This window comes from Leopardus geoffroyi, chromosome A2 (genome assembly GCF_018350155.1).
Source record: "Leopardus geoffroyi isolate Oge1 chromosome A2, O.geoffroyi_Oge1_pat1.0, whole genome shotgun sequence".
Taxonomy (NCBI): domain Eukaryota; kingdom Metazoa; phylum Chordata; class Mammalia; order Carnivora; family Felidae; genus Leopardus; species Leopardus geoffroyi.
Genome location: NC_059331.1, coordinates 96,109,880 through 96,127,277, shown reverse-complemented (window position 1 = coordinate 96,127,277; position 17,398 = coordinate 96,109,880). Strand labels below are relative to the sequence as shown.

The window sequence follows — 17,398 nt, the reverse complement described above, 5'->3', positions numbered from 1 at the left end:
CATTTAAAATCAGACTCAGGAACAGTGGCAATTTAAATCTCAGAAAATAGCAATGTGATTAAGATTTTCACTCTATCTTATTTGTGGGAATTACTACTTGTAGTGTTAGTATTTTACACTGCATTTTATTTATTTACTTTTAAAGATTTTATTTTTAGGCAATATCTACACTCAACGCAGGGCTTGAACGCATGACCCCGAGACCAAGAACTAATAAAGTTCTTGGTGACTGAGCCAGTCAGGCACCCCCTAGACTATTTGTATCTTAAAATCTATCAATAACAACTAAAAAAAACAAAAACAAACAAAAAAAAAAAAAACAAGACAAAAAAAACCAAGAAGAGGGTGAAAATCTTAAAGAGCAGAAAGCAACTAAGCAAAGCATTTTTTCTGCATAAACATTATTAATGTCAAGTTTCCACCTTAGAAACTGATTTATAAATCAATTCAATCAGGTTGTTGCAGTAACTTAAAAAAATAGACTGTGCAGGTTTTTCATAGATTCAGACTGAAACAAGATTATGACAAAAAATGCATTTCTAATAAATAAAATTTATACTCATTAACCAATTTGAAAATACACTCCAAAATATATGCTATATGATAGCCTTAATTGTGCCTGTTCAGTAATTACAAATAATAAAAAGGGGGATGCATTTAACAATGTGATGATAATCCAATACCACAAATGGCTAAATGCAGGCTCTGCTGAGGCATTTTTATTATATAAGAAAGAGAAAACATTGCCAACGATCTCAGTAGGATTTAGAATAGATAAGGGTGGAAATGCAAGCAAGATATCACTAAGGAAAAATATAATTAAAAAACGAAACAAAACCCCCGCAAAACAATTACCTCAGGTGATGCAAATCCTAAATATTCCCAATCCCATGTTCCACCAGCAAAGCTACAAAGAAATTGGACATACCATTTGATTTATTATCAGCACTACAAAGTATGAACAATCAGACCCTTGCCCATTGAACATTATTTTTAATTCCTCTGCTTGCAACTTGCTTAACCAAAGTACACCAACTACTGAATATAATTAAAATGATCTTTCAATTATTTCTTTCAAATTCTAATTGTTTGTGTAAAATAGTATAAAAATAAAAATCATCATGTTATAACAGTATTTTATGATTGCTTCTATTTTTATGTGTTTATGTAAAAATAGGGTCAAAGGAATTTCTAATGAGTATAATTGTTATGAATAAGAAAACATGCTTTATAGTGGCAGAAACAGTGTAAGTATCTGAAACAACCAAAACTCAGCTGTTCTTTATTGGATGAATATGAATCACTTAAATTATTAATATGAGATTTCTAATTTCTTTATAAGCTCTTACATAAAAATATAAATATAACAAGTTGGCAAGGCTTTCAACTTTGACACTGTAAGGTGTTTATGACTATCATATCACTACATACATTACATATTTGAAGTGATGCATTAGAATACTCTGAATTATGAGTTCAATGAAGTGTGAAATTAACCTAATTTATTCCAAGAAACTACACAATGACAAAAAATGAAAAAAAACAGAAATAGTTCTGTGGGTGAAAATCACCAAAAAGAAGTTAACATGCTTTTATCAGCTATCCATATTTAAGTATAAGTAACTTCCAAGAATATAAACCCTAGTTAGATAAAAAATAAACCTGGTGGCATTTGTGGCTGGGGCTAGGATAATTTCCACAGTGTGCATCTTTTTTACCTGCGCCTTGGAGCTTCTGGTGAGTCTGCAGGAGCAACTCCCCGAGCCACAGATGCCAGGAATTCTTGTCTCTTCTGCTGTACAAGGCATGCTGCCTTGATGATCTTGTGGCGGGGTGTACGAAGGTAAGGCCTATTGACTTTTTGGGCAAGGTCTTCAGTGACCATTTCTAGGTCTGTCTAAGGTTAAGAGAGAAAAAAGAAGGATTATAGGCTGAGTACGTTAGTCAATTGCAAATCCATAGTCTATCTGGTTTCTCAGTTAAATCTAACTCTTTTGAAGTCAGAAATTAATCCAAATTATAAAATAACTTCCTATTTGACACATACTTCTTTTTTTACAAATTTCACAAAAATAGTACTCATTTGATAGACATTTATAACAATGTAGAATGGTATGGATTACAAAGACATAGTATACCAGCTGTCTACAGGAAATTTATCATTTGTCTGTGTGAAAAAAACCGAGTAAATTTCAAGGCACTACACATGCAAACACATGACTGCGTAGTGTAGATGTAGACCAAATGTAAATGCTGAAGGAATCTGAGGCAAGGCAAGACCCCTGTGATCTGGGGTTAGGTCTGAAAGGCTTCATGGAGAAAATTAATATTAAGCTTTTAAAAGAAATGTAGGATATACGTTAGTAGAGAGCAGTTCAAAGGGGTGACATGAAAATTGTAGCAAGAGAAGAAAGTTTGGTGGATTAAAAAAAAGAATTGTACATTCTTTTTTTTAGCCACAGTGATGTCACTTGGCTTAGGTGTTTTTGTTTTTAAATGCTGTAACTTTTTCAATTGGACTTATAATATAAACTGGTAAATAGCAACTTTCCCATCTAGTATGTAATGTGGTTTCATCTTTGAAGATAAAATTTCTAATTACATAATCAGAATTAGGCCATATTTCAACATCACCCAGTGTAAAACAAACAAATAAATGTGGTAGGAAATGTTTGCTCAGTCAATAGCTCAGAATTGACTCAGATCTTACAGTGGCAAATTTAAATATAAAAAAATTTCAGTTTATTACTGGTTAACTTTTCCTTTATTTAAAAACCATTCTAAAAATGAAAACAAAATTGTTTACTGGTCACACCCAAATAAGATAAAACTTAGTTACGTGGTTGAAAAAGGACACAATCTGTTTTTTTATAATAACTGCATTTAAATTTAATTTTAAAAAGATATCTTACTTGCATGAGTTCAAAAATTTCTTTCTTTGTGCTTTTAGGTTCTAAGAAAAATCCATATGGATAAGAACACTTGAGAATGCGTCGAGTTTTTAAGAGCACATGAACTGCATCTTCAATGAAAGTGGTATCTGGACAGCCTCCTTCAGCTATAAAGTAAATCAGGCACAGTGAAAAAAAAACTGTTTTGCAAATATGCTGTTATACTATTAAATGACTGAGTTTTCTTAAAAAAACACTCACAACAAAGGATCTCTGGGAAGAAACTGAAGTAGCTGTATGATAGTAATAATTTGGACGACTAAAAACCTACACAAAACATTCATGTGTGGCTTGTACACATTTATAAATGAAGCACACACTGCAGCTACCTAGGAGCACTAATGGCAATCATGAAGGAATGTGTACACCAAGTCTGGATTCTGTTCTTACCCTGTTGGTTAAACAAATCTAGCTTTAGGTCAACTCCTCTTCACTATGTTTTTCAGGTTATCTTTACTGAAACTTTGCTGATTAAGAGATAGGGGCACCTGGGTGGTTCAGTCAGTTCAGCGTCCGACTTCTGTTCAAGTCATGATCTCACAGTTCACGAGTTTGAGCCCTGTGTTGGGCTCTGTGCAGACAACTCAGAGCCTGGAACCTGTTTTGGGTTCTGTGTCTCCCTCTCTCTTTGCCCCTTTCCCGCTCATACTCTGTCTGTCTCTGTCTCTGTCTCTCTCAGAAATAAAACATTAAAAAATTAAAAAAGAGTTAAAAACAAAGGCGGGTGGTGTCTGGCTGGCTCAATCCGAACAGCATAAGACTTGATCTTGGGGTCATGAGTTTGAGCCCCACATTAGGTGTACAGATTACTAATACAAATAAACTAAAAAAAAAAAAAAAAGGAATTAAATGCCCTGGTAAGTTGTTTGCTAGGAAAAAAAAAAAAAAATAGCCTAATTATGATTATGCTTCTGCAAAAAAAAACATTGTAAGAAAAAGATATTATGGAGGGACAACTAGAAAACTAATGCTAGTAAATAAAATATATCAAGGAGAGAAAGAAAGGGAGGAAGACTGAGGAAAACAGGAGATGAAACTGCCTTAATACTGAGACTATTCCTTTTCCAAGTATCATTATAACATTCTAGCTTTCTCCTTTAACTGCAAATAAAGGGAAACTGAGCAGTAGAATCTAGATTCATAAGTACTTTTGAAAATAAGATTATTCTGCATGCCCGTGGAAAGAAATTACATGTGTACGTACACACACTGATATATACAGACTATTCCAAAATACCTACCCTATAAGAGGGATCTGAACTAAGATGTAAAAAAGGAAAAACAAAAGAAAACAAACACCATCCCTCACTATGACATGTGTGAGAAGTATGTGAAGGTTTGTTTCTTAAACCTTTCCAATTCTTACATCATTTAATGTATCTTATTATGTTGTCTAGAACCACCGGAAGGTTCAATATAAGCAGTAATTCACACCTACAGATATTTACTAAATGTTTGCTATGTGTCAGGCATTGTTGTAAGTATTAGGGACAGCCTGAAAGAGACAAAAATCCTTGTTTGAAGAAATGTAGAATGTGTGAGGGTTTTGTCCTTTCAATTTTCACTGTGGACAGTACCTCAAGAGTTTGATAATGGCAATATAGTTACATCATTACCAAAGTCTAAAAACTAGTAATTAACAAGGAGACAAAGCTGCTATTGATACTTTTTCTCCTACTCTAATTTATTTAATTTATGCTTACTATCTTAATTAGGGAATTACCCTCATGAAAAGGGGCTTTTTATAAACTAGAGCAAATACAATTACAATTGCATTTTTAGGCTGAAAACCTTTTATATATGTTATGATTATTTTAAAAATGTGACTTTTTAAAACAAATATGGTAGAACCTATGCTCTGTGTGGTTATTGTGAGATATTATATTTTAATGATGCAAACAATTCTTAATCCAATTTAGGAATTTTTTTGGATTTCCATCTTAGGATCTGTAAGTCAGCCCTATCATGTCTTTGCTTTTAGACTCCGATGTGCATTATTTATCAGTGAGATGATTTCTCCCAAAATTGTACTTGACTTCCATCCCATTAGGCACTCTGCTGAATTTTCTCAAGAAACTTTGGGACTTCAGTCACACTACAGTTGGGGGGGGGGGGCATGTGAATCTTGCTCTTTTGACTATATCAAGGATGCTTTTTAGGCCCTTTTAGGGCCCATCCACTGTTTCTGATATTGTAGAACATTAGCAGTGGCGCAGAAGAAGCAAAACTATGATGTATGTTTATCTGCTAATAGCACAGGCTACATTAAGAGGAGCATATGAGGTAGTCTGGGTAGAAAATCTAATTACAGGGGACTCAGCTGCTGAGATGCACTCTCAGCTTCAGAGAACTCTAAGCACTACCAGAATGAGCTAATGGAGATCATGTTTTCCTTGAAGGGCCTTAACCTCCTACCAATTAAGTGACTTAAGCATGGAAAAGGCTATTTTATATTAATTATCACACATACCACTTATAACTTACTTTCTTTGAGAGCTCTACTCAATTGCTCCATCTTTTCTTTGGCTGTTTTAAGAAGGCGTTGTTCTAACTAAAGGAATAGAAATACATAATTTATATAATTTTATTTATTTACAACAGTATAATTCAGAGCATTTGAAATGATTTGGGACATACCTGATAGCTATGCTCATGGTTTTTAAATCTTGTATAATAGTGCATAAATCTGTCAAGTTCCTGAAATCGTTTGTGTTTTTTCTCAGCCTAGGAAACAAAAGTCCATAAATGACTTTTATAAATAAAATACTAGCTATTAAGATTGGGGACTTTTGTCACTTAAAATTTTTATTAGTAATAGGTAATTGTGCATACCGATTTGATTATTTTATTGAGAGAAAAAAAAAACAGTACATTTTTAAGGCTACCAGAACAAAGTCTTGCATTTGTATTCTCTGTGATAAACCATTGAATCTATGATCCCAGAATGTAAGGCAAAGATGCCTCTCGAGACCTTCATTTATCAGATCTTCGATGTTTTACTACGTTGTTTGTTGCTATGGGCTGAATTGTCTCCCCCCAAAATTCATGTTGAAGCCTTAACCCCCAATGTGACTGACTGGATTTGAAGACAGGGCCTATGTATGAGGTGATCATTAGGGTGGGGCTTTAATACAGTAGAATTAGTGCTCTAATAAGAAAAGAAAGAGACACCAGAGGTTTCTCTCTCTCCATACCACGTGAGGACATAGCAGAAAGAGAGCCAGTTCTCTACAAGCCAGGAAGAGAGTCAACTACCAGAAATCGAATTGGCAGGAACTTGATCTAGGCTCCAGAACTGTGAGAAATACCTTTCTGTTATTTCAGCCACTCACTTTATGGTATTTTGTTATGGCAGCCAAGCAAAGAGATTTATTATATGCTATAACATAATACTGTATTGTTGACATTATGCTAAAACTGTTAAGTCATTACAGAGACAGGGATATCTGAGACTTATCTCTACCAATATAAAAAAAAAAGGAATATTAAAAAAAAAAGCTCTCAAGTTGATAGACCTATTGTGTTTAAATTAAAGGCTACTATAAAGGCCTCATTATAACAAAGATAGGAAAAGAAGAAATGCAAAATACTTGCAATGGTATTAAGTGGCTTAGCCAGAGGCCTTAATTTAAACAGTTGTTTACCTCCACAGTCATTTCCTTGGATTGCTCCTCCACATGTTGAATGACTTCATAGCGAGTACATCTGTAATAACCTCCTGTGGAAGAACTATGTTTTTTCCATTCTTCTAGGCAAATCCAGCAAAAGTCATACTTGCACTTCAAAAGAAAACATATATGCAAACATCACCCTGTGTTAAGATGCAAATTGTTTTCTGATTTCTAGTCAACCACTTTGTAGAGATTAAACAATTCTGCCTCTGTGACCAGGAATAAATCTTCATAAAGACATGCCATCTTTTTCAATGTGTCCTCTGGGAACCTCATCTGCACTATGAAAGATGTGGGGGTAGTTCAAAATTACTGCTGATGAGGATAAATGAAAAAGTAAATCATAATATTATGAAGTAGTATCAAGGAATCTTTAAAAATAACAATAGGAGGGGTGCCTGGGTGGGTCAGTAGGTTAAGTGTCTGACTTTGGCTCAGGTCATGAACTCGCTTTCATGAGTTCGAGCCCCACGTCGGGTTCTGTGCTGACAGATCAGAGCCTGGAACCTGCTTCAGATTCTGTGTCTCCCTCTCTCTCTGACCCTCCCCTGCTTGTGCGTGCTCTCTCTCTCTCAAAAATAAAGATTTTAAAAAACTAAAAAAATATATCAATAGGATATTCTTTCCCAGTGATAAAGACAGATACAATATTTAATATTTGATTTTTCCAGTGCATGGTAGTCTTACTTTGGTCTCTGAAGCTTCACCAGTCTTCATCAGAAGTTGTTCTGATGACTTTGACAAATTGGTTTTGAAACCAGAAACAAGTTTGAAAGGTTTCTAAGTAGGAGGACTGATATAAAACCTGTTTCTCATTTTTAAGAAAATTTCACTTTCTTAATTACCAAAATTAGCAGATAATGCCAAAAATATGAGAATCCCAGTATGAAAATACATCCTTTTTAAATGCTTACAGATTGGGGGTCAGAAAGATCTTCTCATTTTAAGTCTGTTTTCTTCAGGCACTTTTTTTTTTTTTTAAACAGTTAAATATTGGTGCTGTTCAGAATTTATCTGGGTATACTGTATACAGTATGGATTCAACTTTCTTTTCCACACAGCTACCCAGTTATTTCAATTCTATTTACTGAACAGTTCATGTTTCTCCACTGATTGGAGATCCTCCTTTATGTAATATATACTAAATTCCCACATATCTGTGTCTATTTTCTGGGCTTTCTATTACGTTTCTAGATTAATCTCTAGATTCATGTCCCACCACCATGATGTTTTAATTATTGAGCTTTTACAACAGGCTTAGTATCTGACAAGGCTAGTTCCTCCTTAATGTTATTTTTCAGAGTTCTCCTAGCTGTTCTTGCTTTGTTTCTCCATGTGAACTTTTGAATTAGCTTATCTAGATACAGAAACAAAACCTGCTGGTATTTTTGTTTGGAATTTTTCTATCCAACCTTTCCAATTATCATCTTTTGTGTCCTACACAAAAGGGGGTCTTAAGGTTTTCTTCATATAAGTTTTGTGTATTTCTTAAGTTTCTTTCTAGATAAATGAGGTTTTCCTTTTTAGTTTATATTCTATTTGGATGTTTTTGGTACACATGAAGGTTATTGCTTTCTGCATATTAATTTTCTACTCTAATTTACTGAATTTTGTTAGTAGTTTTTAAATTGATTCTTGTGCGTTTTCTGCAATCTGCAAAAAAAATTTTTTTATCACTTCATTTCTAATTTTTACATCTCTGATTTCTTCCTATTGTCTAAATATGTTGACTGGTATCACCAGTCCAAGTTAATACTATTTGAACAGCTCCTTATCTTGTTCTTGATTTTAGTGAGAGTACCTCTAGTATTTCCCATTAAATATCATGCTAACTTTTGGACTGAAGTAGATTTATTTTTATCACACTAAGGAAGAGTCCATCTATACCTATTTCTCTGAGTGTCTTAATAAAGAATGGTTGTTGATTTTTTTGTCAAATGCCCTTTTGGCACCTATAGAACATATATATGGTTTTTCTCTTTGGATCTACTAATAAGGCAAGGTATAGCAATTGCTCTTAAAAAGCAATAGCTTAAAAAAATTTTTTTTTGGATGTTTATTTATTTTTGAAGGAGAGAAAGACAGAGCTTGAGGGGAGGGGCAGAGAGAGAGGGAGACACAGAATCAGAAGCAGGCTCCAGGCTCCAAGCTGTCAGTACAGAGCCCGAGGTGGGTCTCAAACCCGTAAACCATGACCTGAGCCGAAGTTGGAGGCACAACCGACTGAGCCACCCAGGTGCCCATCATTTTATTTTATTTTATTTTATTTTTTTTAATTTTTTTTTTTTTCAACGTTTATTTATTTTTGGGACAGAGAGAGACAGAGCATGAACGGGGGAGGGGCAGAGAGAGAGGGAGACACAGAATCGGAAACAGCCTCCAGGCTCCGAGCCATCAGCCCAGAGCCCGACGCGGGGCTCGAACCCACGGACCGCGAGATCGTGACCTGGCTGAAGTCGGACGCTTAACCGACTGCGCCACCCAGGCGCCCCCATCATTTTATTTTTTAATGTTTGTTTATTTTTGAGAGAGAGAAACAAAGTACGAGTGGGGGAGGGGCAGAGAGAGGGAGACACAGAATTGAAGCAGGCTCCAGGCTCTGAGCTGTCAGCACAGAGCCTGACATGGGGCTGGAACTCACCCACCGTGAGATCATGACCCGAGCCGAGGTCAGACGCTTAACTAACTGGGCCACCCAGGCACCCCCAGCAATAGCTTTTTAAATACCAAACCATTCTTGTATTCCGGAAATAAACCCCATGTGGTCAATTACTTCTTTTTTTATAAAACAAAATTTTCTAATTGAGATATAGTTAACAATTATATTAATGTTTTCTGCTGGATTAAGATTCCCCCCTCTAATATCTTATTTAGGATTTATGCATTATTGTTCATAAGTAAGACTAATCTATAACTTTCTTTTAATATTTATAATCTTGTCAAGTGTTGATATCAAGGTTCTCACTTTATAGTAATTTGAAAGTTTTCATTTTTTAAAAATGTTTATTTTTGAGAAAGAGAGAGACAGAGTGTGAGTGGGCAAGGGGCAGAGAGAGAGAGGGAGCCACAGAATCTGAAGCAGGCTCCAGGCTCCAGCTGTAAGCACAGAGCGCGACACAGGGCTGGAACCCACTAACAGTGAGATCCTGCGCGACCTGAGCCAAAGTCAGATGCTTAACTGAGCCACCCAGGCGCCCCTCATTTTTTTTTTTTTTAAACAACTCCCAGAAATAGTTTAAGTCACAACAGAATTGCCTTTTCTTTAAAGGTTTGATAAAATTCTATTGTGAAACTGTTAGGGCCTATTGCTTTAAAGGGGGGAGATTGCTGAAAAACTTTCTGTCTTCTATGGAAATAAGTTTGTTTGGGTATTTCTTCTAGGATCAGTTTTAATAAATTATACTTTCTTAGAAAATCAATCCATTCCACTCCAGGACGCCTGGGTGGCTCAGTTGGTTAAGTGTCCGACTTTGGCTCAGGTCATGATCTTGCAGTTTGTGAGGTCAAGGCCCACATTGGGCTCTGTGCTGACAGCTTATACCCTGAAGCCTGCTTCCGATTCTGTGTCTCCCTCTCTCTATGACCCTGCTCTGCTCACGCTGTCTCTCAAAAGTAAAAATAAACATTAAAAAAAAAAAAAATCAATCCATCCAAATTCAAGTTTGCTTTATTTATTGATTAGTCCCCTTAATTCTTATATCATGTTTTTGAACTCCCTTATCTTCATTTTTTTCTTATGTAAGCTTAATGGTTTATCTTAAAAAAAACAAAATATTTTTTGTTTTTGTAGTTGTATTGTTTTTCAGTTTTTTTTTTTTTTTAATTTTTTTTTTCAACGTTTATTTATTTTTGGGACAGAGAGAGACAGAGCATGAATGGGGGAGGGGCAGAGAGAGAGGGAGACACAGAATCGGAAACAGGCTCCAGGCTCTGAGCCATCAGCCCAGAGCCCGACGCGGGGCTCGAACTCACGGACCGCGAGATCGTGACCTGGCTGAAGTCGGACGCTTAACCGACTGCGCCACCCAGGCGCCCCTGTTTTTCAGTTTTTAAGTCACTGATTTCTGCTTAAAAAAAATCCTTCCTCCTGGTAGTCTCCAAGTTTATTGTTTTTCTAATTTTTAAAGTCATATGCTTAAATCATTCCTTATTTTGTATTGCTTTAATAAGACTAGGGGACATTTCTGAGCAGTGGTTTAGATATAGGTACTCAGGTTCTGACAAAGTAATATTTTCATTATCCTAGTTTTCTATATATGCTTTAATTCCCACTTTTACATCCTTTTTTTTTTTTTTTACTCAGGAGTTGAGAGATTTAAATTTTCCAAATGGAAAGGCCTTTTGTACCTTCATTACTAATTTCTTTTTTTTCCTTTTTTAAATTAACTTTTTAAAAAATTTTTTTTAAATTTACATCCAAATTAGCATATGGTACAACAATGATTTCAGGACTAGATTCTCTAGTGCCTCTTACCCATTTAGCCCATCCCCCTCCCACAACCTCTCCAGTAACCCTCAGTTTGTTCTCCGTGTTTCTCAGTCTCTTCTGTTTTGTCTCCCTCCCTGTTTTTATATGATTTTTGTTTCCCTTCCCTTATGTTCATCTGTTTTGTCTCTTAAAGTCCTCATATAAGTGAAGTCATATGATTTTTGTCTTTCTGTGACTAATTTCACTCAGCATAATACCCTCCAGTTCCATCCACATAGTTGCAAATGGCAAGATTTCATTCTTTTTGATTGCTAAGTAATACTCCATTGTAGAGATATATATACCACATCTTCTTTATCCATTCATCCATCAATGCACATTTGGGCTCTTCCCATACTTTGGCTATTGTTGATAGTGCTGTTATAAACATTGGGGTGCATGGGCCCCTTCAAACAGCATATTTGTATCCCTTGGATAAATGCCTAGTAGTGCAATTGCTGGGTCGTAGAGTAGTTCTACTTTTAGTTTTTTGAGGAACCTCCATACTGTTTTCCAGAGTGGCTGCACCAACTTGCATTCCCACCTTTATTACTAATTTCTATTTCATTCCATTATGATAAGAGAATGCTGCTATTACTATTTCTATTTTCTGCAGTATTACTGAGATTTTCTTTGATGAACAATGGTCAATGTTTTTGCTAATGCTCTATGGATACTTGCAAAGATGGTGTAATCCATATTTTCAGGATATAGAGTTTGAATATACAGCAATCAGATATACCTTAGTAATTATGTTAAATCTCCTGTATCTTTACTAATTTTTTCTTTACCTGATAGGTCATGAACACAGAAATGAATTAAAGTCTCTGTATTCATCTAGCTCTTCACTAACATGCATTTACACAATAAATTGTGGATATCAAGGTTCTGAGAGTATGCAGGTTTTGTTGTTTGCTATTAGCAAACTCTGTGCCTAATTTGATACAAGTACCCTTCAGTACAGCTTTACTGATATCTCCAAATTAGTGGCAAAACTTTCTACAAAATAGCCAAATTTCATATTCTATTAGAAAAATAATACAGAACTTAAATAACTTTTATTTTTTAGTTGCAGCATATAGTTTTACAGACTCAGTTGAAGAAAATTACTGTAAGTGATTTAAAATGTGTGAGAATGCAAAACTTAAATAGTCTCCTAAAAATTATCTAAAAGGAAATGAATAAAAGTGGGTTTTTTCCTGAAATATACAAAACTATTTTTATAAGGCTAAATTTGTTATTCTTCTTTTTTAAAAAAAATTTTTAATGTTTATTTTTGAGATAGAGGCAGAGTGTGAGTGGGGAGGGGCATAGAGAGGAGACACAAAATATGAAGCAGGCTTCAGGCTCTGTGTTGTCAGCACAGAGCCCGATGTGGGTCTCGAACCCACAAACGGTGAGATCATGACCTGAGCCGAAGTCGGATGCTTAACTGACTGAGCCACCCAAGCGCCCCACTATTCTTCTAAGATGTTTAACAGTTTGATTCCAGAAAGTAAAAACTGTGTATTGCGTCACAACACTGTGACATTAATAAAAGTAGATTATGACTTAGTCATTATATTAGAGCATGGATTCAATTACACATGATCTGTTGTTCCACCTTCACATTTAAAAAGAAAATTCTAAAAGTATAAAATTTTTCTGTAGCAAGGTTATTACTTTCTAGATGTCTTTCTTCTTCTGTGTCCTAAGAATTATTTGTTAGTTTCTTTTGTTCAATGTAAATACTTTAGATGGTATATTAGACAAGACTATTACATTTACATAGTGTGCAAGTAAATGTTTCTTTTAAATGCAACAGAAGCTTAAGCAAAAAGCTGTTTTAAGATAAAAAATCTTAAATCATTAGCCTGATGAATTCATGAAAATATTCACTCAATACGTATTTATCAACTACTTACTACTGGTAGGTGTTTGAAGAAAATAAAGGTAATTATCGGATCTTGCCTCTACTGACTCTTTATTAGTAGCCCAACTGCTGATTTTTTATGGTCAACCTGTATTTCTTTACACATCTATATAGTCTGTATCAGATTTTCTAAGAAAAAACTAATAATGGATATTGGAGAGAAAACCACAAATAAAATACTTTTGGCCTGACCAGCTGAACTAATAATAAGCACCTCTGAGCATTTTGCTCAGAACACTGTACTACATTTTTTTCTTCTTCCTTCTTAGGAAATCATTACTGTCCCACTAAGACAACTAATTTATATTAATTTTATAGTACTAATTAGCTTATAAAAATGATCTGGTAACTGCTATCATTTTTTATGTAATAATGATAATGATCGTTAGCTTTAATATTAAAGCTCAAGTCATACTGGGGCTCTTGGGTGACTCGGTTAAGCACTGGACTCTTGATTTCAGCTCAGGTCATGATCTCATGGTTTATGGAATTGAGGCCTTGTTGCGTTGGGCTCTGAGCTGACAGTGCAGAACCTGCTTGGGATTCTATTTCCCCTCCTCTCTCTGCTCCTCTGCTGCTTGTGCTCTCTGTCTCTCAAAAATAAATCAATAAACTTAAAAATATATATTAAAAAAATCAAGTAATACTTAGAAGATATTGATGTATTTAATATTGGAATCTTCTGAACTATTTGGGTTTCTTTCACAATGTAAATTAGAAAAGTTACATTATCCTCTCAATTTTAAGTAAGTATTTTTTATATACATGGAGCTTCCAATGAAAAGAAAAAAATTGGATATCATTATAATTTTAAAACAAAAATGTTTATAAATTTGGCATGGATTAATAAAATATTTATTAACCTAATCCAGAGAATTTATTTTAAATATGGCAGTTTCTTTCTATGCAACTATGTCAGGAGGGTAGTCTTCCAAAAGTCATTATTTATATTAGTTATTTTCTGGTCAAGATCTTTGTTGGCATTTTCATTTCCATTATTTTTAAGTTTATTTATTTATTTTTGAGAGAGAAAGTGAGAGCATGAGCAGGGGAGGGGCAGAGATAAGGGAGGGGAGAGAGAGAATCCCAAACAGGCTCTATGCTGATTGTGTGAGCCTGACGTGGGGCTCAATCCGATGAACCATGAGATCATGACCTGAACCGAAATCAAGAGTCGGACACTGAACTGAGCCACCCAGATGCTGCAGCATTTTCAATACAGGAAATAATTACTTGTTTGATTGATGATTTCATTAGCAGACTTAAAGTCTGCTTACAATCTTAGGTACTTTTATTACATAGCCACTTACACATAGATACCAAGATTTAGATTTGGACCTAGCGGAATTGCCTGGGTCCTGACTTGGGCTTTGAAACTAAGCTGTGTGCTCAAAAGCCAGCTTTGTAAGAGATCTCTATATAAAGTAGCACTTTATCATTTAATATTATTATTTATATACAGGCAAAACTCTCAAAGTAATCACTAGGAGAGATGATTAGCAGGGAAAGATTCAGGCATTTTTGATCTTCTGGCCAAATATCACTGAATCCTTAACCTATTTTTAACATTCATCATGAGTATAAAATTTAGTAGTATAAAGCAATACTTATGTCATTCAACAAAGAATATAGAATTTAATCTGCTAGAATCCATCTGAAACCCAGCAACATTTTTATGCTTGTTTCTTCTTTGGATTAACAGATTAAGATTCTAACAGCAAAGCATGCAAAATCCTCTTCAACTTCTTACCTTGGCACACTGCATGTGATTGCATCCCTCATTCTTCTGTATTGGAGACTTACAGTTAGCACAAGGCTTGGAGTTCGTTAACAACCAGAGACAATTGGCAGCATCCTCATAAGCTTCACTAACTCCTACAACTTTGGGATATTAAGCACAAACACAATATACATGATTTAGTGTATAACTTCAGAGGGAACCTCCCCCTACCCCCTGTGAAAGTGTTCTTTGTAGGCTGTCTCTATGTTTTAACCACGTATTTTTCTTTTCTTTTTTTTAATGTTTATTTATTTTTGAGAGAAAGAGAGACAGAGCACAAGTAGGGGAGGGGCAGAGAGAGAGGGAGACACAGAATCTGAAGCAGGCTCCAGGCTCCAAGCTGTCAACACACAGCCCGATGCGGGGGTTGAACTCAAGAACCATGAGATCATGACCTGAGCTGAAGTTGGACGTTTAGCTGACTAAGCCACCCAGGTGCCCCAAACCATGTATTTACTTTCTTATTAGGATCTATGGCAAAGTTTTAAAACTGCTTTATTCTGAATAGCAGGATTATAGGATAAGGAGGTGTATTCCAAAAGCTTGATATATGAAATATGATTTAAAGATTTCTTTCTAAAGTTGTGTTCAAATAAATTGGGGAAGAAAAAACCCATTTTAAAAAAGCAATATATTACTGTCTGTTTAAAATAACTATTGTAGAAAGAATGGCCCCTAGACCATAATTCCTTGTGGGTCAGTTGTAAACATAATGACCAGATACTTTTCACCATTGTAAAAAACATGAAAGTTATATTGAAATATCAATATTTTTATCCATGAAAACTTCAGATAAACTAAAAATGAATCCCATGTGACATGTCTAAAACTAAACTTATCATTTCCCCTAAACCTGCCTCTTTCTCTATTCCCTGTCCTAGCAAATGATATGATCATCAACTCAGAGTCAATCCAAGAAGACCATGATTTTGGACACCCTCCTTTCCCTCACCTGCCACATTCCATTGTTTCTACCTCTTTCTCTTTGTTTATGTCTCCTCTCAATTCCCACTGCTTACTGCTTTAACTAAGGTACTCCACACCTCTTGCCTGGACAATTAAAACACACACAAAAAAACAATCTATTTCCCTGGCTCCTTCTTCTGCCCCTGACTTCTACTATACTGCCTACACAGTGATCTTTTAAAAATACAAATTGCTTTTTGGGGTACCTGGGTGGCTCAACTGGTTAAGCGTCCAACTCTTGATTTTGGCTCAAGTCATGATCTCACAGTTCCTGAGATAAAGCCCTACACTGGGCTCTGTGTTGATAGCGTGGAGCCTGCTTGGGATTCTCTCTCTATCTCTCTCTCTCTGCCCCTCTCCCACTTGTGCGTGTGCTCTCAAAATAAATAAATGTCAAAAAAATAAAAAAATAAAAAAACAAGTCTCCTTTAAATCTTTAAGATGCTCCCCACTGACTGCAAGATAAAATAAAACTGCTTTAGCAAAAAATGCAAAGTCCTTCATGATTTGGCTGCTGTCTACCTGGCAAGCTTCTCCTACCCTCTAACCCCACACTAATCTTCTATTCTTCATCTGAAACTCAATTTATTCTACTTTGATTTGAGATCTGCAGTCTTACGGAATATCATGGTTTTTAAAGATTCTAAATCTTACATTTTATGTTTTATAACCAACACCCCTCCCAGCACCCCAAGAGGAGAGTTAGAGCTAGAGAGAGTTGCAGATGCACAATTAAAAAATCATTTTTTTCCTCCCTGTCAGTATTAAGTTTGTTTTGTTTTCTAGCACTAAGTGCACAGGGAAGCTCTACCTTTTCTTTCCTGAAAAAGATGTCCAAAACTCACTTTGACATCAATGCACATGGACCATCCAATCAAGGCCCTGAGTACATGCAGCCACTCTCAAAAGGGTGGGGTAGTTAGTGTACTGTTAAAAGCAGGTGAGAAATCAGACTCTTTGAGTTTTGAAGCTTAAAAGGAAAAATTACCCAACCCTGAGAGGGAAGGGAGACAAAGGTTTGGGTTGGCTGACCTCTGGGACGTGACTCAGTATATGAACTGGAAGAGCTGAGCACTATGATTAGCCCTTCGATGGAGCTTAGCAGTGGAGGAGCGGGGCTGTCTTGCTGCAAGGAACCCCAAGTGCCTACCTACTTACATTTGTTCAACAACAGAACAGCAGCTACTGCTGGACTATGAAGCACTGTTTTTCTTTTTTTTTTTAAATTGTTTTTTTTTTCAACGTTTATTTATTTTTGAGACAGAGAGAGACAGAGCATGAACGAGGGAGGGGCAGAGAGAGAGGGAGACACAGAATCGGAAACAGGCTCCAGGCTCTGAGCCATCAGCCCAGAGCCCGACGCGGGGCTCGAACTCACGGACCGCGAGATCGTGACCTGGCTGAAGTCGGACGCTTAACCGACTGCGCCACCCAGGCGCCCCTGAAGCACTGTTTTTCAATTTCACCACATAGCAAAGTGAGACAATAACAGCAATGAACGGACCAGACTCCACTCCAGTACTAAACCCACTTGGTAGAAGATGGTTTGATTACGGTGTTGCTACAGAGAACTCTCAATTAATTTAGTGGAGAACAGGAGTTTCAGAAAGAACTTACTATACTTATAGTTAATCAGCTCAAGCTGTGGAG

At 35.8% G+C, this 17,398-nt stretch overlaps 1 protein-coding gene across 3 annotated transcripts in view; it reads right to left on the bottom strand.

Annotated features, from left to right (window-relative positions):
• ANKIB1 (ankyrin repeat and IBR domain containing 1) overlaps positions 1-17,398 on the bottom strand; it is a 145,791-nt gene that overhangs the window by 8,780 nt on the left and 119,613 nt on the right. For all 3 annotated transcript variants that reach the window (XM_045497041.1, XM_045497043.1, XM_045497042.1), the window contains exons 11-17: positions 14,753-14,883; positions 6,596-6,730; positions 5,589-5,675; positions 5,436-5,502; positions 2,913-3,058; positions 1,719-1,897; positions 856-907 (exon numbers count right to left, since the gene is read on the bottom strand). In XM_045497041.1, the coding sequence (XP_045352997.1) occupies positions 856-907; positions 1,719-1,897; positions 2,913-3,058; positions 5,436-5,502; positions 5,589-5,675; positions 6,596-6,730; positions 14,753-14,883 (797 nt within the window). The remainder of the gene's footprint in view (positions 1-855; positions 908-1,718; positions 1,898-2,912; positions 3,059-5,435; positions 5,503-5,588; positions 5,676-6,595; positions 6,731-14,752; positions 14,884-17,398) is intronic.